The sequence below is a fragment of the Lates calcarifer genome, linkage group LG10, assembly GCF_001640805.2.
Source record: "Lates calcarifer isolate ASB-BC8 linkage group LG10, TLL_Latcal_v3, whole genome shotgun sequence".
In the NCBI taxonomy this organism is placed as follows: Eukaryota; Metazoa; Chordata; class Actinopteri; family Centropomidae; genus Lates; species Lates calcarifer.
The window spans coordinates 22333220-22355253 of NC_066842.1; the positions used below are offsets into that span (position 1 = coordinate 22333220).

The 22034-nt window shown below is 39.9% G+C and overlaps 3 protein-coding genes and 1 non-coding gene across 4 annotated transcripts in view; 3 read left to right on the forward strand and 1 right to left on the reverse strand.

Moving 5' to 3' along the window:
* The first annotated feature begins 25 nt into the window (after positions 1 to 25).
* On the forward strand, positions 26 to 2251 carry exosc6 (exosome component 6). Its single transcript, XM_018703564.2, is given in 3 exon segments — positions 26 to 539; positions 541 to 723; positions 1356 to 2251. Coding segments are annotated over 3 exon segments (825 nt in total). The 5' UTR covers positions 26 to 444; the 3' UTR covers positions 1903 to 2251.
* A 1587-nt stretch (positions 2252 to 3838) lies between these two features.
* Positions 3839 to 3910, forward strand: trnap-agg (transfer RNA proline (anticodon AGG)). The gene has a single exon. It is a non-coding gene; the product is annotated as a tRNA-Pro (tRNA).
* Positions 3911 to 5438: 1528 nt separating this feature from the next.
* On the forward strand, positions 5439 to 15426 carry psme3ip1 (proteasome activator subunit 3 interacting protein 1). Its single transcript, XM_018703608.2, has 7 exons — positions 5439 to 5508; positions 7027 to 7158; positions 7255 to 7353; positions 9146 to 9267; positions 12000 to 12139; positions 12645 to 12721; positions 14239 to 15426. Exons 2-7 carry the CDS (start codon positions 7032 to 7034, stop codon positions 14499 to 14501), a joined length of 828 nt encoding a protein of 275 aa, XP_018559124.1. The 5' UTR covers positions 5439 to 5508; positions 7027 to 7031; the 3' UTR covers positions 14502 to 15426.
* Positions 15427 to 18829: 3403 nt separating this feature from the next.
* cpne2 (copine II) overlaps positions 18830 to 22034 on the reverse strand; it is a 43790-nt gene continuing 40585 nt past the window's right edge. Inside the window, exon 16 of the mRNA XM_051073574.1 lies at positions 18830 to 20229. Coding sequence (XP_050929531.1) covers positions 20122 to 20229 — 108 coding nt within the window. The 3' untranslated portion in view covers positions 18830 to 20121. The remainder of the gene's footprint in view (positions 20230 to 22034) is intronic.

The window sequence follows — 22034 nt, forward strand, 5'->3', positions numbered from 1 at the left end:
CTTTGGCTGATGCAATGTAAAGTCACCTGTGTCAATAGACATTTAGGATCTCTTTGGTAAAGAGAGGTGGCTGTGCACATATTCGTGACTACAAAGTTCAGTTATAAAGTTTTGTCAGTGTTCATTTTTAATTGTTACAGTTATTCGTGTAGGTGTTTGTGTTTTGGCTTTGTCATCACGAAATGTGTCGCCAATTTTCTAATAATTTGTGATTTTGTGACATAATAATGTTAAAGATTAGTGCTCATTACTCCAGTCGTACATGCTTAAGAGTTATTTTTAATTATTTTAAGTTATTTTTGAGACTGATGTAGTTTCATTCAATTTCCACGGATTGGCGGAATCAGTTCTCTGTCTGCAGTGTTTCCGGGGGGACAAATTTCGTGCAGGACCTGGTCACACGCTGCTATTGCCGCCGTCAGGCTTCTTTCGTTAAACAGGACCATGCCGACTGACACCAAACGTGTTCGCGGGCCAGAGGTATCCCAAAGTCCATCTCTGTTTTTGTGCAAAGCTGCGGCCGCTCTCCCGTCGCGCGGCCCCCAGACCGGACGGTCGGCAGCGGGATCAAGTGGACGTCCGGCCCGTTTTTGTCCGGTGCGGGCTGGTTAGCCAGGCTAAAGGGTCCGCGTACATCGAAGCTGGCAACACCAAGTTGATGTGCTGCGTGTATGGCCCCAAAGAGACCGAGCGGAAAGATGAGACCGACATGAAATGTGGAAGGTCTGTGGTGATTTATTTATTATATCTTATTTATCGGTCTGTAACACAGGGGACACACATTTAAAGACACTGAATTCATAAGCAGTAAAACGCAGTCTTCGTTTTGTATTCATGTCAGACTAAAGTGTAGCATAAAACTAAACAACAGGAGCTTTAAGGTCAAATGGTATCATTGCAAACTGGACCAAGTAAAAGTTATCAGCATCAATATCTCTAAATGCAACAAAGTTCTAATCATGTGTGTATCATTGTGATCTGAGAAACGAATGTTTATGAACATGCCCACTGATGATAAATGTGCACCAGTGGCCATATCACTGTGATTAAGAGGTGGTGCAGTATTAATATGCCATGCTGTACTGTTAAAAATGAAACACTAGATAGAGTCAACTCTACTAAGAAAATTTGTTTTGAAAATATATATTAAAAATTAAAAATCCTTGTAACTTGTATCATATTTTCTGTTTTTAATATCACTTTGAAACATGTTAGTCAGCTGAGCTTAGCTGGGTTTGCCTCCCAGCATCCCCATTAATTTTAATATTAATATGTATTTGCTTGTGTGCCTGTGGTATCCACTGTAGGAAGAGTTTATCAAGACAACAAAACCCTCTCTTTCTCTCTGTATCTAGATTGACAACTGACATGCGTTTCGCCCCGTTTTCCTGCCCGGAGAGGGGCTCCTGGATCCAAGGGAGTCAGGACAAGGACTTCTCCCTAATGCTACAGGAGAGCCTACAGCCAGCAGTGTGCCTCCACAAATACCCCCGCTCTCAGATTGAGGTCAATGTGATGGTTCTTGAGAACAGCGGTTCAGTTCTGGCCCATGCAGTCACATGCGCTTCTCTTGCTCTTGCAGATGCAGGGATTGAAATGTATGATCTGGTGCTTGGTTGTTCCATACGCCAGGATGGCGCCTCTTACGTGGTTGATCCTACTTACACAGAGCAAAACAGCTGCAGCTCAGTCAGCAGCGAGAACCAGGGAGGTCTGACTGTTGCTTTCCTCCCCAGCCTGAACCAGATTTCTGGGCTGCAATCAGATGGAGAAATGACTGAAGAGACTCTGACAGCCGGGGTTCGGACCTGCATTGAGGGATGCTATAAACTGTACCCAGTCGTCCAACAAGCTCTCACCAAAGCTGTGCGCAGGGCTGCTCTCCCGCCACCAGAGAGCTGAGAGACTCATTAACCAGTAGCTGCCTTATTCGTAGTTTTTCTAATTTACAATATCAGCAAAAGGGCTCCAACACAGTAGGGCTGTTGCTCTGTCATTAGGTTGGCAGAGCCATGTGGCTGTGTCCTGAAGCATTGCGATTGTGTTTTCACCTGAACTCAGTTCCTGTGTCACCCTATCTAAGTTTTTATTTAAAGCTTTTATGAGTTTCTGCTGAAAATACTCTAAATAAAAGTGTCCCAGTCTTAAACTATGTGTGAAATTAAATATTCTTGTATTATATTTTTAAGACATTGCTTTGTCAGTCAGTTCTAAAATGTAACAATTAAATAAAACATTTTTGTGTTCAGTATGTCATCTTTTAATTTGTGTCCATCAAAAACCTACTGAAAAAAAAAACTCCCTGCATAAGTGAAACAATTACTAAAAGATACAATGTTGTTTTCTAGTGTCATCACTTGATGGCACTGTTGACTTTTTTTTTATTGCATTATTCCAGCAATAACATTTACTTAAAAACAAAAACTCTGAGTGCGGAGCTTGTCCATGTTTCAGATAGCTGGGCCACTAAATGCTGATTCCTTGTAAATCTGCTGGTAAAATGCCAATAATTAAAAAATTAAAAACTTCTCATAATAAGAAAAACTCATAATGAATAGCATTTACTTAGCTGGAGATTTTACCCTGAACTGCTCCTTTAAAATAAATTTTTTGAAAAAAAAAATCAATGTTACCTAAAACTTAAACTTAGAACTTAATTCCAAGTTAAATATTTTAAGTGGTCCTCCTTATTTGTTTACATCCAACTACAATATTGAGAAAGTATTATTATGACTAGAAACACATTAGCTTGCTCTGTTATTACCAAGCACAGTTTCCCTCATCTCATCTGGAATAACTGTGACATATTTACAAAAATAAATCTATATTTTCTTGAAATAGTTCAGCCATAATATTTTTGTCAAACCTGTATTTAATTCTGACAGTTGTCTATTATTAGGGTTTTTTTTTTGTTGTTGTTGTTTTGTCTTTTTTTGCCTGTCATCCCAATAGAATTTATTATTGTAATGGATGCCATTACTCTGTTACTTAAGGTGTGATGATGTTATTTTACACTGAACCACCTCTTTTTGCTTTATCTTTGAATAACACTATAGCTATATTTTTATCCTCAACTCTTTAACACAGAACAGAAGGATCAGATCAGGTTTGGCTCAAATATCCAGTGGAAAAAAAATTGGGCCCCATCTTCAAGATCACAAATAAACCTAGAGATGTCTGTGCCTAATTTTTCCATCAGTGTCAAGTAAATAAGAAATAACACAACATAACTTATATTGATAGCTGTTTCTGTGGATTTGATTATGAAACAAACTTATTTTGGAGTTTTCCTAATACTGTTTTTATCTGTTGTGAATTTTTTTCATCTTTCTGCAGTTCAGCAGAAAATCATTTTCATAAATGCACTGCAGCAGTGCATATAGGGTGCTTATTACCAGCACTCTACTAACCCTGAAGCCCTAAAGAAATTCAGTGTATTTAATTTATTTAACACGTTGTCCTCCTCTATACTGTTCGCATCTTAATACATTACCAAAATAGGTTTAGTTTTAACCTTTGTTGATTTTTAATAGCAAAATTTTATATAGTTCATGTATCCCCAGCAAAATATCCTTCCATTTCAAAATCCAGTCATTATCGGTATTATATAATTAATCTACGCTAATGCCTATCATTCTCAAATTAAATCCTGGTGTACTGGCCTGTGGGACATGCCGGTCATGCACAGTAAGAAAAAAAACATAAATAAGACCAGCAGGGGGCGCTGTTGGATCAGACGAAATAATTTCGACCCCCAAGCTGCCACATCAACAGTCTGAAGAGTTCAATTACAGGTCTCAGCAGCAAAGAAACACAGATGTGATCAGCTGTACATGTCGGCTCGTTGGTCTAGGGGTATGATTCTCGCTTAGGGTGCGAGAGGTCCCGGGTTCAAATCCCGGACGAGCCCTACTTTTGACCCTTGGGAGTCACACACAGCTGAGAAATAATTGTACAGTTTATCTCTAAGGCAAAAGAGAAAAAAAAAAACAAGACTTCAGCCTATGACTTTCAAGTTCAGTCAATGTTGTGTACATACAGCTGAATATATGCAGATGAAAGAAGTGCACAAACAAACAGAAATTATCACTACCTGGAAAGTACTGGTACTCCAAATCTCTACATGAGTAAAGTGTTCATTCGATTATGAGGAATTTTATCCAGTCCTTCCATGATAGAAGAACCTCCAGATTCTTGAGTAATCCTGCCACTATAACTACATGACAGTGAATCATGTTGTGGGTTGCTGTTAAAATCTATGAGATGACTGCCTTGAGAAAACTGGCTCGTTGGTCTAGGGATATGATTCTTGCTTTGGGCGGAAAGAGGTCTTGGATTCAAATCCTGAATGAGCCCTGCAGAAACTGAATAGCCTCTAAGAAAACACAATGATGAAGTCTGTCAGTTTAACCTTCAGCCTGACGTGTTTGCACTGATACTGTAAATGAAAACAGAAGGAAAACACGAGGAGGATGAGAAATAACCCAGAGAGTGGAGAAAATAATATTATTGATAAAAAGGATGCAAATTAAGAGATGAGAGTTTCTCTTATTGTACTTACCCCCCTTCATGTTAAAATCGAGTGCTCTGGCCTCATGTACTGAACCTCCACTGTCTATGATAAACAAGATTTTTAAAAAGCACATGTACAAATAATTAGCATGTAAGCAAGAAATAATGCAGACAGCAAGTAACTGACAAAAAGCTGAGAAAGCTGGGAATTCCTTTCCCTTCTCTCTTTCACTCTCTCTCTCTGCCTTTCTCTTATATGTTACTTTCTGGTTATAATAATCAAACCACTGATCAGTTTTGAGTTGGTAAGGTCAAAACAAAAAACATACATACACTCTCAAATACATACAGTTAGGATGATACAACAGCTTCATGTGTTGTGAGTTAATTATCCCTGTCTCTTATTGGCCACTGGTGCTACAGATAGTGACACAGTTGAACTTGAGCTTAACAGTCAGCTGTTTTTCTTTACACACCTATAGTCCAGTATACATATAAACTTAAATTGGCTAAACTTCGGACTTACTTAAGACCCTGTATGATTATATGTATGTTAATTACCAGGACTGTTCTTTGCACGTTGTTTAGACTAGAGATTAATACAGCAGACAGCGGGAATAGACTGGATTATGAAAAGTTCATTCACCAATTTGTAAAAGATTAAAAATAATGTTCAGTCATTGGCCAAGGACTCAATCTTCAGACTAACATTTCCATAGTTTTCTATATTTTGCTAAATAAATAATATACATACGGTATACATAGGCAGTTTCTTTCTTTTTTTCAAAACAAGTGCACAAACATGAATAATATGTGTAAAGAGAACTGGTCATAACAGGTATGTTTAATAAGTGTTTGGTACCGCGCTCTTTTCTCATGAAGAAAAAAAGAAATAAAGGCGAGTCGGAACTAAGTCGCACGTCGAAATTTCTGACGAACCACTTTTACAGTGACTCAAAACGTCATTGATTTGGAGCAGTAAACCAACATTGACTGGTAAGTTTACGGGGTTACTGACATAATTCGACGTGATATAAAACAACTCTAAACCGAAACCCAAGTATGTGCGGTTGTGCATCTGAAAATACGGATTTCCCAACATGACACTATGTTCTTTTACTTACAATGGTGACAACAGTTTGCTTGAATGCTAATGAAGCTAACATTAGCTGGGGTTGCAGACAGCACACAAGGCATCTGCGTGTTCACAGAATTACCGCTCGACCATCTAAACCACAGCGACAGACAGACAGTCTGGCTGTTGTACACCAGATTGGCAGCAGTATTGGTTAACTGCTGTATCGTGGGACAAATGTGCTGCGTGGCTTGAAAGGCTAACCACTAGTGTCTAACGTTGTTACCGCTGCCCTGGGTAACGTTGAGTGAATGAGCAGGGCCGAATAAACGAGAGGCTTAGGTCCATTAAGCAGACCGCGTATTTAACTCAGTCACCTCGTCGTGCAGCGGTTGCACTATCCTATCGTTAAAGACAAGTTCGTCAGATTGCTAGAATGTTAATGTAATCGTACTTGTGACGATTGAAGATGACCACAAGGGAGAGCCAAAACCTCACAGGTTGAGTAGAGTTTAGTCCTCAGCTTTTAAAATAACTTTATTACAACATCAGTTTACATACAAACAAACAAATAACTTCACACAGCTAGTTGATTTGGTTTGCACTTGTTGGCTCTTTGGTTATCTCACTGAAGTGATAAAACATAAACAATAACATCATACGGTGTGCTGCATCTGCTGTAACAGTGACTTGCATTTCATTGCGAACATCATTCCACCAAAGATATGTTAAAGTGAATCTCGCCGACCTATTTGACACATTTGTGTGTCATCTTAGGGATGTGACTTTTTGAGTGTGACTTTAGTTCAACTTTTGCCATTGATCTCAGCCAGCAGATATGGAGGAATATGATGAAAATACATGCATCTGGATTAATCAAGGATGTGTTTTGCAGTAATGTGGAAAAAGCTCTTAACTGTGGGAGCATTAAAAGATGTACAGTATATGTATTCTGATATCATAGCATCAATGTAATTTTTTTTGAGGCACTGTTATTTATTTTTTGTGCTCTGATGATGCCATAATGTTCACATACAAACAGATTCATACATTATTGGTTGCATGAGAAGTAGTTAATGTTGCATTTATTAAACAGGTGCATCTATGCATTGTAGTCTCAGGTTGTTTTGATCAGTTAACACTGACAGCTAAGTAATGGTTTTGGGCAGTAGTTGTCAGAAGTGGTTGTACAGGCTTTTGCTCAGGAGACAAAAGCTGAGTTTTAATGGATTAGGTTTATTGATGATTATCATTTGCTTGGATTACACAGAAAAAGAATAGGTCAATTGGATCCACACATTTTCTGCACGGGGTCCCAGAGGAAACCCATTGACAACCAATGTTACAGACCTCTTCACCTCTTAGTCTATAAGGGTCCAGCAGAAATAGACTTTGCCCAGCTTTGGATAAAAATAACATGTTGGTTGTGTGTTTGGCAGTTGTAATGGCAGGGGGAGGGGCAGCAGGTGTGGACCTCAGCAGGAAGTTTGTGTCGGAGGCAGAACTCGATGAGAAGAGAAAGAAGAGACAGGAGGAGTGGGAGAAAGTCAGGAAACCTGATGACCCAGAGGGTAAGCACACATACATTTGTTCACAGATCCAAAATGCACCAAACCTCTAACATACATACAACTGTGCAATCATCCATTTGTTTGTGTGCTTTTCAGAGGCCCCAGAAGAGGAGTACGACCCACGTTCCCTTTTTGAGCGACTGCAGGAGCAGAAAGACAAGAAGCAAGAGGAATATGAGGAGCAATTCAAATTCAGTGGGTTCTTGTCTCTCTGTTTCTCTGCTGTTACTAAGACTTTTACCTTCATTCATTCCTCCCTGCCAGTCATCTAGGTTTAAACACTTTTCCTTGAATACTGTACCAAGACACAGACCCAGTAGCTGTGTGTTATAAACAGGCATGGCAAACAGTTCACTCTAACACTCAATTTCTAAATTGTAGTTTTCACAGTTTTAATGTGTACGTACCTAGACGATGTAAGTTGACATTGTGTGCAAATGAGTGGGAAAAATAATTCAACCGCACGCTTTCTTTAAATGCTGTTGCACTGATCAAATTCAGGGGGTGACTGATTAAATGAGGGGTGATACTCAAAAAATGTGCTTATGTATTCTTTAAGCTTGAGCAATACTGGGGAGTAAAACTCAGGATATCTCGGCCTGTGTTGCATCAATCTTTTTTAATCTGTCTCTCACAAGTCCCCCAACATCATGGAAGTGACAAATCACTGTAGCACCTCTTTAATTGTGTTATTGGTAACAGCTGAGATGTTATAACGGCTTGCAACAGGCAGACCTCATGATTTCACTCTTACTGCCTAATCTCTTTGAAATGTTATTAGGGATGCACCAATAACGATACCAGCATCGGGTATCTGTCCGATACCCTGTTCCTGTACTCGTACTCGTATTCATAAAAGTGCCACAAAAAGTGCCAGTACCACAGCACCTGACACCACTTTATGGCAGTGTGACGTTCAGTTGGGTGGTCAGGTGCTAATTGAGAGCAAGGAGGAGCAATGTCGGCGGTGTGGAGGTATTTCAAAGTGGATGATGGTGACAAAAATAAAGCGGACTGCAAATTATGCTCTGCAAAGTTGTCAAGAGGAGGGACGAAGGCGAGTACTTTCAACACAAGCAATCTGATAAAACATCTAAAAAACCAACACGAAGTGTTCAAAGAGGGTTAGGGTCAGTCACAGCAATTTCTTACAGCCAAAGAATGAAGCAATATTTGATGAAAATAAAACACGTTTTAAAGTAAATGTATGAAGTGTAATGGCATTAATAAATACTCATATTGATACTCGGTATCGGCAAGTACTCAAAAGTAAGTACTTGTACTTGTAATTGGATTGAAAAAAATGTGATATTGGTGCATCCCTAATTGTTATGCCAAAGCACTATGTTAACAAGTTGTCTGTCCATACATTCAGCACTGTTTTGTGAATGTGATATCTCAGGAATTCCTTGAGGGAATTTCTTCAGATTTGGTACAAATGTTCTCTTGGACTGAACGAACGAAACGAACTGAAAAGATCTTGGTGGTCAAAGGTCAAGGTCACTGTGACCTCACAAAACACATTTTTGACCACAGCTCAAAGATTGATATGCTAATTAGGACTAAATACACACTTCATGATAGTCTGGACAGACATGGATGTAAAGTGGAACTTGACTGGTTGGCAGAGATATACAACTGTGAGGCGGTGATTTTAGTTTTCTAGATGTAAAGCATTTAAATGTCAGTTTACTAATCTCTTCACTGTATTTAGAGCAATATTAGATGGAGCGTTTTGTCATGTTTAAAAGTGTTTCATATGAAGATATTTTTAGTGAAGAGATTTCATTTTGACAGATCACACAGTTGAAAACATTTGACAGTGTCAGTCATTCAAGATCCACAGTAAATGTCACACATCTTCCCAACGTTGCGCTTTTACATGAAGGTCACTTGTGTATGGATTTAAAGCAGTCTATTAGTTTGTTTTCTGAAAAATTCACTCTCCTGCCATGTGCTGAGAGCATGTTTGTTTCCATGGTGACAGGGAACATGGTGAGGGGATTGGATGAGGATGAGACCAGCTTCCTGGACGAGGTCTCCCGGCAACAGAGCCTGGTAGAGAAGCAACGCAGGGACGAGGAGAAGCAGGAACTGTTGGAATACAGAATATCCTTTACAAAGTGTTTGTTTATATAAAAAATGTCATTAACCAGTGTCATTCCGAGCTTATTTGCTTAAATATTTTAATCTGTTATTCCCCATTTTAGTCAGCTACAACAGATTTAGTGCATTTTAAATAAACACTGAGATGTAGGTGATCCCACAGCAGTTGCAGAAAATAATTTGTCTTGATTATTTAGATGTTTATGAAATGACAAGTGGAAGAGAGTAGTCATGGAATTCACCATGGAAACCTGAAGTTGTGGATTAAGGCTACAGCCTTAGAGCCTTAATATATCAAGCCCATTTCAGATTCAGGACAGTGTCCACACATTAACACATTTCAGTACAAATCTAAATGAAAATAGACTTACCAATTCATGTAAACCTCTGTGTGACGAGCACCAGTGGACTTCACTGCCTCCAGAACAGAATAATCTAAGATACTTTTCTCTGACTTTATCCCTTTAAAAATTAAGCAAACCCTTTCACTAACCTAATCCACACATCATAAATCTAATGCAAAAAAGAACCTGCTGAGGCAAGATGTGTAATTTGTCAGGCAAATAACAAGAAATATCCATAATATGCATGCAGACCAGACAGCAATTTCTTTGCCATGTGCTGAAAGGTTTTTTTTTTTTTTCAAAACTCAAAACTTTTTTTTATACTCAAGCTGACAAAGCAGTATTATTATTATTATTAGTGTTTTGCATTGTGGTATAGTACCTCTTTAGTAGACGTTCCCGTTTGCTTCATTTTTCCGGCTCACTTGATATCAGATGTGAAAATGTGACTTTATTGTTTGTGTCAGTCACAGGCTCCTGTGTGTGTAAGGGTGGGCGGTATCAGCTGTGCCAGAAATCTGTTAGTGTTAATGCACTTACTACTTCCTACTGATAGAGGTTGATAGAAGTCATAAGTCGATAGAAGTCATAGGTGTCATAAGTTGCAGTCTTGCAGTCTCTTGAAGAAAGTGCCATTTCAATGGATAATTGCGCATTAATGCATCCAAGATTATTTATTTTAAAGTATTACAGCAGGAGTTAAGAGTTAAACTGTTACTTGTGACAAGTGTGATTGTGATGTTCTCTCAGTTCTCAGAGTTTCTTATTTAGTGTTTCAGTCTGCCTTAGTTAAAGCTGTGAGGCTGTTTTCAGGTAATTCTGTGTGCTTTGTGCTGCTTTCAACAGTTGAAAGGCATGCATGCTGTTGATATGGGAGTCTCTTAGTTCATGTATGATAAGCAGCTTGTGTGTTGGCAGCATCAGGCAATTCACCACAGTCAAGCTCCTGCTGGGACTGCATCATGCTAACATTACACACACACACCTTCTAAACTATAATCCATGCTTATGTATGAGAGCAGCATTATGCTGTACACACATTGTTCTGTCTATAAACAGTAAAGGTATCTCTGTGTGTTGTCTGAAGTGATTTAGGTTTTTTTTCTTGTTGTAGTTTAATGATCAGATTGAAAGTTTTGTTTGACGTCATACATGTAGCTAGACATTGTGTTCATGTTGTGGTGTTTTTTTTTTTTTTTTTTGGTTAAGTTTTGCACTAACCAGTCAGTAGCAGGTAACTGTATCTGTCCTGCTGACATCTGTGGTAAGAGTTGCTAGAAACAGCCAGGAAACTAAACTATTTTTCACACAGATCAAAGATATATGTCAATATATTTGTGGGGTCTTTAAAAAGATCCAGTAGGAATATGTCAATCATCAGACCCAGACTGTGCTCTCTGGTTCTGTTCTACGTTATAGACATGTTTTATAGACATAATCGATACATTTATAATTCAGGTGAAAGACACTTTGTCTTTCACTGGTCTGTCTCCATGATTTCTGTTGTTTCTGTTTCTTCTATTTCTGTTGTCAGCTGCCTCTCAGCTCTTATTTGGAATTTGCCTCCATGAAAATGAAATGTGAATTAGATTAGAAGAATTCATGCATTAAGGGAAAATGACCAACTCATAAACAGTTGTAATATGTAATTCATACAGTACATACAGCTACTGGTCGTTAGATCAAAGCATATATATTGCACCCTATGAAATCCCTGCATGTTCACTCTGCACATTTCACTCTATGTCCAGTAGTTCTGCTTGTGCTTTTCCTCTGTTCTCCTCTGTCATTTTGTCTTTGCAGACAGGTTTCTAACAGACAGGTTTGTCTGCAGATGAAGAGAATGGGTTGTCGTGGAAACTGTATCATAGCCTGGTAACTACGGTGACGATTTAAAGCAGTCATTTGCTGCTGTGAACACAAAGTTCATGCACACACACAGGTGTAGACCTCAGTTAATACGTAAAAACATTAGGACTGCTTATCTTGTGTCTGCTGGTCCCCATCCATCTTTCCCTTTTGTCTTCCACCTTGTGTGTTTTGTCTTCTCACGTGTCTATGCTCCTCTGTCTCTAGATCTCAACCCTATTTCATGTCTCCTGAGCTCTGTCTATCTCCTTGTTTTAGCCTCTTTATCTGTGTCACTCGTCCCTCTTCCCTTCGCTCTGCCTCTTTGCCTGACCGCTTTTCTTAGCCTCTCAGAACTGTGTCAATCTTTCCAGCGCACCGATGGAGAGATGTAGTGGCTCCCCCCTGAAGGGAGGACAGAATGTTACTTGCTGAATTGACTGTGGCTGAATGGGTTGTATGTGTCTACCTGCCCCTGAGCCCCCCACTCTGTCCCCTTTCCGAGGCTCCATTAGTCTATTAATCTTAACTCCATACTGTCACAGCGCTCTAGTGAAGCAAGCATCCACTGAAAGCCGCAAAGAGCCTGAAAAGAAGACAGCACCTAAACATTCAGGGTCAGAGCAAAGGACCAGCCACCTGTCCCAGGCCCATTTATTGGCTGGGGCTGTAAAGAGACGCAGGTAGGCACACAGAAAACCTGCATACATTTTTTTTGGTACTTAAGGGAAGCAGAACAAGCTATAGATGCAACACAAGGTTGATATGGCAATTTTGTTAGCATTTACATATCCATTAGATATGAAGCAACATCAGTATTCATCTGGAGAGTTTTTTTTCCACCTGATGAAATGTGAATCCAATTTTCACTCACCTTTTTAGCTCTACTTTGGTCTCCACCAACTGCTCAGGGAAGTTAGCTGCTCAGTGCTTCACTGTTTTCACCAGCTAGTTGCTAGTCCCAATATTAAAGTTGTCGGCCTTAAAACAAAAACTGTGAGCTCAAAGACACTAAAACACTCCATAGGGCTGAGGGTAATTGCAGAGTTGAGTGGTGATTCTCTGTGGGTTTGTTACTTAGAGCAACCCATGTGACATTAGACCTAATCTTTCGAGCTATTGTCAAAATGAGACCTTGATTAAAAGGGCTTTAAAATGTTTTCAGAATCTCTTTGTTCTCTCACCCAGTTCCTCCCAGTCATCAGACAGCAGTAAGAAACAGAAGGTGGAAATCACAACGACAGGAAATGGAGACAGACACACAGGTGGGCTGCAGCCTGAGGCCTATAAGGAGGAATATCTACTTGAAGCAGACAGAAACTGAGTTGTACACCTCTTTTACAATGTGCAATCATTTACACAAACTCCTATACAGCTCAGTGCTCTGCTGAATGATGATGCATAGATGGAGTCTGTGCTCTCTTCCATACGCAGAGCTAAAACTGCCCTAAACTAGAAATGGCAACTGACCCTCTTTGATGTAGATTCGATCTGACCCTGTTTACTCAGATTTTAGGCAGGCGTGACTCACAGTGAAAATACAAGAAAAACTCACACAAAGGCCAACCTAAACCTGAGGGGGCTAGTTTGACCTTAGCTCACACTTGAGGTAATTACTGAGTGCTACCAGTGGGCGCTGCATCAAGAATTCACTGTTGAGCAATAGAATCCAGAGCAGCTCCTTTTTTACTCTCTGACAACACTGGGTGCTAGTTCATTAGCTAGTAGCTATCTTTGTTTGATGGCAGTTTGGAGCTGATCAGGTAAAGCTGTTTCACTGAAAACAACTGCCTTTTGCCTACTGGAAACCAGGCTGATTACAGCAGAGAGTGAATCAAAGCAATAAAGTTTTGAGCTGTAAAATGAAAACAATGAGCTCTGTAAAGCTCTGGTGATAATTATCTGGGTTTTGGCACTATGAAATACACCTTTCATATTATACATAATTATTTAACCCATTGTTAATAAAAAAAAATGTAATAGTACAGCTTTACATTAAGAGGTGTATTATTTTAATGTATCTTTAAGTGGCCTTTTAGTCATTGTCTAAATTGCATGCAAAGTGGTTTTGGGAAATTTGGTTATATAGCTCAGTTTGTATTATTTAGAGTGTACAGGCACACTTACTTTTTTTAATAGGGGCTACTTGACTTGGCATTATCACAACATTAGCACAACACTGAAAACACAGTGCTGACATTACTACAAAAACCTATTCCCCAGCTACACTGGTATTTTTTTTTTTTTAAACATAGCTTTTCTGTGCATTTTTCCCCAACTGTGTTTTACGTCACTGAAAATGGACCTATTGCAGAACCATTCTAGTATAAACATTTTCAGAAATTCAGTGTTTAGTGTTGATGTGTAGACAAACTGAGGTTTTAGCTTTGTTGCCCCATTGTTATTAACCTATTTGAACTGGTGCTACCCTTTTTCAGGCTTCTGATTGGCCCACATGGTTCTCTGTTATATAGTTATATCACCAGCTGTCTGTAATACTCTTGGCAGTGTGTTTTTGCATGTTCATGTAGACTGGGATAGTGTTATAAGAGGGAAGGAGGAAAATCCCATGATAATAAATACCTGTGGACTAGGCAAAAGTTGGCATAGCACGTGTATTGGCAGCTTACCTTCTCACACATCCAGCAGAGCACAGAGTAACCTTAGCATTCACTTGTCCAACATTCACTCTCCATTTGGCTCATTTTTTTGCTCATTTTTTCTATCATCTGCCTGTGTGAATGTATAGTCTCTGAATCTGACAGTGTGTTGTGCTGTTCAGAACAGGAGGGAGGAGCAGGAGGAGGAGCAGGGGGAGCTGAAGATCAACAGACAGTCCCCGGCCTGACGGCAAAGAGCCCCTCAGCTCCCCTGAGCTCCAGTCAAGGTGTGTTACACCTGCCGTCGGCAGCCGTGTGCGTCGGCGTTTTACCGGGACTGTGGGTTTATTCTGGCAGCAGCGACTCTGACAGCAGCTCGGACAGCGAAGGTAGCGTGGATACAATCATGTTGCCGTACCCCCGGCACAGCAGGGCTTACAGATAGACACACAACAGCACCCACACATATACACACACACGTCTTCAGCATGTTTGCCTGCCTTTAGAATGGTTTGCAAACAGTCAGAAAAGGTAAACTCACAAAAGACATGCACTCACACAGACAGATTAAAGGTCATAAAGACACACACACACACACACCACACACACACACACATACACACAAAACAGAGCTTACAGAAATGGACCTACAGGCCACACAAGTACATATCATGTCCATACACTGACAACACAAGCAAACATTTTCAGTATTCCTGTTGATTTCACAGCTGTGAGTTGAACTGTTGCTCTTTGTCACCAGACAAAGATCAGCCCAGTAATATAATCCTAGCAGTAACATTCAAACCAATTTAAACTCTATTCTGAACTAAATCTGTGTATCTATTTGTGATTTTTTTTTTTGCTATTGTGGCACTTAAACATGACACCTCCACCCTTCCTTCCCTTAATCACATCTCACGCAGTTTAAGCCGAGCCACCAATCCCGCAATGCCTACCCTGATGACATCCTGCCCCCCCCCCCCCCTCACACCCCACTCCCAACCCAAGCCACAGCGACTGCAAGCTGTGCTATTGGCTGAGGGAACAGTGATTGACAGCTGTGGAGCAAGGAAGAGACTGCTTTAGACTGTGTCACATGACTCACACCTTTTTAGCTATCAGCAGCAGAGGAGAGAGAGAGTACCGGGGCAGGACACGCTTCTTTCTCTCTTTGGGTTCAATGCAAAGTTTGAGTGGTTTGAAAAATAATGTTTTTAATTTGTGTGACGTAATGTGTTTTCTCATCAGTAGTTTGTTTCAAAGTGACATCATGCTGGAAAGATGCTGGACTGTTTGCTGCTGTCTCAGGCGTTGGAGCTTTATTTTGTTGGTGAAAGTCTGAGCAGAGAAATAAAGAGCTTTCCCTTGTACTGCATGTTTACTCTGTGTGTGTGTGTGTGTGTGTGTGTGTGCTTGTTTGTTTTCTAGAGATTTTGGGGAAAAATTACGTGGGAGGACTGTGTGTCACACCTTCAACAGGATAATGTGATCACTCCTTTGCCTTAAACTAGTAGCAGGTGGGAGGACAACCTGAAGAGGTAGCCTCAGATAACACACAGTGGCATATTTAGTCACTTTCTTGATCACATGTGATGAAAAATTAGAAAAGCTCTCAGGCATCACTTACATGTGGTTATTTTTTTATTAAAGTACATGGAACAGAATCTTGTCCAAGTCAGCTGAGCTAACGTCATTTGTCACTATCCTTTGCTGTCACACTTAAAGCTCAGATTCCTCTGTTACTCTGGATCATCTTTGATATGTTTCTACAGCTTGATTGGCTTTTGAAGTAACTGCCTACAGAGCGGAGAGACAAGATTGTGTCGAGGTACAGATCTGGGCAAGGCTACAAAAACCTTTCTGCTACATTGAAGGTTCCCAAGAGCACAGTGGGCTGGAAGAAACCTGGAACAATCAGGACTCTTCCTGAAGCTGGCTGCCCAGCATATCTGAGTAATCAGGGTAGAATGGCCTTGGTAAGAGATGTGACCAGAACTATCCTATGTGGAGAGGGGAGAAGGTTCTTCCATTCTTGAAGAGGCCTACGAAAGTAAAAGTATCGTGTATCTGACGAGGTTAGAGATCCATCCATCCATTATCTTTATCGCTTATCCGTTAAGGGTCACATGGGGCTGGAGCCTATTATAGCTGATATTGGGTGAGAGGCAGGTTACACCCTTGACAGATCATCGCAGGGCCAACATAGACAAACAGCCATTCACACCCACATTCACACCTACGGGCAATTTAGAGTCACCAATTAACCTAAACTGCATGTGTTTGGGAGGAAGCTGGAGTACCTGGAGAGAACCCACACAGGCGATAAGAACATGCAAACTCCACACGCAAAAGGGGCTTGAACCTGGAACCTTGTTGGCGTAAGGCAACAGTGCTAACGACTGCACCTTCATGCTGCCCAGTTAAAGAATAATAAGAAATCTAAATCCCACTCATGCTTCTCTAGGGACTTATTATAGGGTCCCAACCCCCAGATCGGAGCCAGTAGATTTTTTTTTCATTTTCAGACTTGTAGTCATCAGCCCCAAACAGCGCTAACTGCGACATTCCTTGAGGCCATTGATCAGGCTTCATACTGCTCCCTTTGGAGCCATAAAAGGGTTTATACAACTTAATCCCCAAGACACGTTAGCACACTTGTATATGTATAAAATCGGTGGAGTGAGTGCATAATGACGGCATCACTGGTTCTGCAACAAGCCCTCTTCTGACCTTTGACCTCTGAAGACAAATTATTCTTAATGTTTTCCCTCTAGAGGCCTATTTTCCAAACACAACCTACACACAAAAAAGGACCTTAAAGCAACAATCAATGTTAATGCAGTGTTGTTTTTTTTTTTTTTTTTTTTTTTTTACAAGACAAAAGACTCTACAGCCATGCTAGCAGCTCTGTGAGACTGTACTTCGGCAGGGGCTTAGAGCTAAATGCTACCATCAGCATGCTAACACTGTCACAATGACAATATACTGAGGAATGAACACTGAGGGTATGTTTACTACTCTGGGTTTAGCGTGTTATAATGCTAAAACGCACCAATTAGCACTAAACAGAGGACTATATGAGATTGATGGGAATGTCATTAGTTTTGTATGTTTTTGCTAATAGACCCAAAAGTAATGACCTTGTTAAGATTTTGGACTCTGGACTGAAGTGACGGTCTGACTTTTCATTGCCATACCTGGAGTGCCTCTGATATGGCTAAAAGTTATATGACTTGTACCTCTGGACGCGCAATTGGGCACTGATTAATGCAAATGAACATTTGAATTTGCAAAGCAAGTCACAATATAAACATTCTTTTCATAGCACCATCATCTTGTTCTGTATAATTTTCCTGCCTGTGCATAGATGGATATCTAAGACCTACACAAACAATGAAGAAGAAACCAAGCAAAAATAATATTCCAGCCCAGCTGGCTTACTCTACTGAAGTATAAAATACATCATACAAAGTCTTTCTTTAAAAGTTGTTTTAATGGGTTTGAAAGATTGGATGATGAATGATCAGTACTGTAAAAACAATAAACACAAAAAATACTGTCACTCTTCATAAAGACTCAACCAGTTTGTTAGGGGTTAAAAGATCTGAGACGTGGCTCAGAGCCAGACCTACACGGGCCATAAAATTAATGTGTAAAATTGTGCTAGATCAAAATTAATTTGGGTAATTGGATTCTAGGATGTGTATTCAGTCCTCATTAAAACCTTGGCAGGAGCCTTGTGCATGTGGAGCTGAGCTCAGCTTGCTGACTAAAACTGGGTGGCAGTCAAAGTGAGATAATTTCAAAATATAAAAACTCTCAGTGGCATCAAACAGACCCAACAGTCCAATGTTTGTATTTGGTGGATAAAATGTCTCAAGTTATGTGCATCGCCATATGAGTGTATGAGAGGAAGCAAACACAGGGCGATGATGAAGATGATGACTGAAGTTAATTTTATCTTGCGTCCACGGCCAGTAACAAGCATTTCAGTTTGTCTGAGGACAGTTCACTGACATCATTAAGGCAGCCGTGGGTTTCTCGGTTGAACCTACAGATGAAGCTCAGTACCTCTAGTGTAGCTGTGAAAGGAGTTGCTATGACAACAAATAATAAAACCAACATACACAACAAAAATATCAGCTCAGGATTTGAGCTTTGAGTTGTACCAAACACAAGCCATCTAGATGAAAAGAAATCGCTAGCAACCACGTTCTTCCATGTGGCAATTATTACAGTTTGTTCAAGGTGGTTTGTGCTAAATGCAGCAGCACCAAACCACACAACAAACAAAACCACATACTGCCTTAAAAGGTTGTGGGATAAAAGTGCTATTTTGATGAGAATTATTATACATGTTTCTCTGATGCCACATTTTGTTTACTGAATCCACTCTGTTCAGTCTGTTTAACTGGTACAATCAGTCTGTAAGTCACTATGTGTTCAGTCCAAGAAAACCAACAGAAAAAAATCATGGCTGAGTCATGTGGAGTTAAACACAGATCTAGTGTGAGTGATTTTTGTCACACCTGTTAGTAACGGGGCGTGGGGTGGGGGTGTCTCTGTGGTTGATTTGCACCTATTAGTAGTTTTTTTAAAAAAAAATATCATTTTGTGGTTGTTCTTTCTTTGTAATCATTTCACAGCAATTCCAGGTCATTTCATATCTGTGGTTGCCCTACATGTCTTTGCAGTTGTTTTGCCTCTCTTTGTTTTGTGTCTCTGTCATCATTTTGTGTTCTTCCATGTGTGCTTTATCCACCGAAACACAGAGAACATGCACCATTTTCTTCAGTTTATTAACCTGAGTGTGGACATAGACACAACTTTATAAAATGAATATCACATTTAGTACAAAGATGCACAGTAATACACATAGTAGCAGTTTACACAATTCAGCACTGCATAAAAAGTACATTAAAAACATGTCAGAAACATTGGCTTATCAGAACGTAAACAGCATCATATAAATATACATTCAAATATATATATATATATATATATATATATGCATATCAGAAAGTTCTCATCTGCTTCCACTCATGAAAACTCTGACAGTAACAGCCTTCTCACATCGTTCTTTGCCATGTAACACCTTCGCTTTCAACATAATCTCATTAAAATATTTACAAAATCTGGTAAATACAAACTGAAAAAAAAAAAAAAAATCATGCATTTCTGATCATCAGTATCATTTTGTAAACAGTGAGTAGATATTGGCAACATGCAGAATGAATCAAAGTCATAAGAAATACAAGAATTTTGCAAAAGCCCCATATTTAACAGCCAAATGAGTTTGCACAGTATCCCACACCTATCCTGTGTTTGTGCTACAGCTACCACTACAGCTTCATTCTCTGATTCTGTCCTCTTGAATCGAATAAACACAGTGGAGCGTTAAACCTGCCTCTCAGACAACAGGTGATCAAAACTTCTAAATGGAGCAGGGGTTAAGACATCGTGTTCTGTTCAGGCTCAGTCTGCGAGTCCACATCATGTGAGCATAAAAGCAGCCTTCATCTGATCTGCTACCTGAAAATCATCCGTACGACAACAGGAGAGGATTCAATCACTGGTATAGTTCAGCTTTAGAAGGGACTTTACACCAAGGAGTTGTATGTATCACATGGTATAAGTCACAAGACACACATGCAAAAAGAAAAAAACCCACATCCTGATGAATCAAGATATTTTTCATTCCTCTAAAAACGGCCAATGTTTTACCTGAATATTCATAAACTCACTTGGAGACACCTGCCATCACATCCTTTACATGTTATCATCATAGACCTGTGTGCTGGAAAGCTTTAACAGAGCAGAGAATATCACTTCTGATGGATTCACACTGGACCAAACTTTCTTTAACCAGTACAACTTTGCAAATATAATGGCAGGGATGTCTTCAATATTTTATTTTTTATTTTTTATTTATTTTTTGTCCACAACTCATTTTTGTTCACAGCTAATATACACACTTTCATTCTGTATTGTTTGCCGTTGATGAGAAGAGAGGTTTTGTTGGGCTATTGTACAAAGTGTGAGCTCTCGTCTTCGGTGGGGGTGTCTCACTCCGGTGCTGGGTTGATGGGGGGGAGATTCCGCTGTTTAAAATACTGGGTGACCTGCTGAGGCAGCTCGGCCAGGACCGACTTGGCAAGAGTCTCCTTAGGTGCCTGAAAGAGAGAGGGAGAGGAAAAAAAAAAGAGCATGACGCACATTAAAGGATAATTCCAGGCTTATTTTCCCATGTTTTTGTGCATTAACGATCACCAAGGACAAAAATCTTTGGAATTGCTGGTGTTGTTGAGCAAGAACTGTGAACCAGACCACTGCAAACAGCTGCTGCAATGCAATCTAATGGGCAACTGTCCATGTCAAAGTACGTCCACTAAACTTCTTGTTTTAGCCACTGATAGGCTCAGATTGTTATTCAACATTATTGATGGGAGTCCTACTGAGACAGACCTTCTCTTTAGAGAGTTTTTGTTTAACCAGAAACTTTGGGCTAAATATCACAATCAGACTCCAGTGACAAAAACAATACTTTTACCTCACAGACCATGGGAATTTCTGGAATACCGCTGCCTCAATCAGTTAGTTTATTTGTGTTATTATGTGGCACTTGTAAAGGATCTGAATACTTGTTCCCCCACTGAAAGTCACACAGGATGCTTTAAAAAGCACTGGTAGCTGCAGATCAGATGTATCAACATTCAGGAGGAATTTTGGACCATTCTTCTGACAGAAATGCTTCAGCACAGACATATTCTTAGGATGTCTGGTGTGTGGTGTCTCTTAAAGTCATTCCACAGGATTTCTATTGGACTCATGCTCTTTGGTTGGAAATCATTCTGTAGCAGATTTACTTCCAGTGTTTAAGGTCATTATCCTGCCACATCAACCAGCTTCTCTTGAGCTTCAGCTGGTGGAAAGCCATCCTGACATTATCCTGCAAGATACCTTGATAAACTTGGGAATTAATTTTCCCTCCATTATAGCAAGCTGTCTAGAGCCAGAGGCAGCAAAGCAGCCCCAACTCATGACTGTGCTTCACCAAAGGGGTTGTTTTCATGTTGGTATGCAGTTTTTTTTAAACAATACATAGCGCTGCATGTTCTTCCCAAACAATTCAACCTTAGCTTCACCAGTCCATAAAACATTTTCACAGTAGCGTTGTGGGGGTCTTTGCCAAACTTCAGGCATATGATGATGTTTCTTTTGGAGAGCAGAAGCATTCTCTGTGGTATCCTACCATGGACTCCATGCAGCCATGCACCATGATTTGCATATGGACTCGTGAACAGAGATGTTAACCATTTCCAATGATTTCTTTAAGTTGTTTTTTGTTTGCTTTGTTTTGTTTTGTCTTTTTTTTTTCCACCTCATTGAGCATTCAGCATTGCGCCTTTCAAGTCATCTTAGCTAGGCACCCACTTTTAGAGAACGCGCCTCCTTCAATTCCAATGACTTGTGTATTTTTTAGTTAAAATAGATTGTGCTTTTTTATAATTGTATCTTAGATTAATATCTGACCAGATTTTAAGACAAAAATATACATAAATGCAAATAATTACAAAGGGCTTACTTACTTACTTTTTCTTGCTACTGTAAATTGTTTTACCGTGCTTGGTCTTGTTAATTAGATTTTGAAGCAGATTCTGACTACAGTAGATACAGAATAACACAACACATAAATTCTATTACTACAATAGCTGCTAACTTCCAACTTCATAAGGATAATTTCTTGTAAAAGTTGGTCTGCCAACACAGCTCATCATTTCAGGTCACTCTCATTAATGTTTCCTCTGTCTCAGCTTCGTTTCTCCCTCTTTCTCTGTATCCTGTCTGTTGCTGTCTCTCACCCTCCCACCAACAAACTGGAATGAAGCCAGCAAACACTGTCTGTTCCTCCCACAACAAAGGAAGTCAGCTCACCCACTACCAGCCTACACACACACACACACACACACACACACAC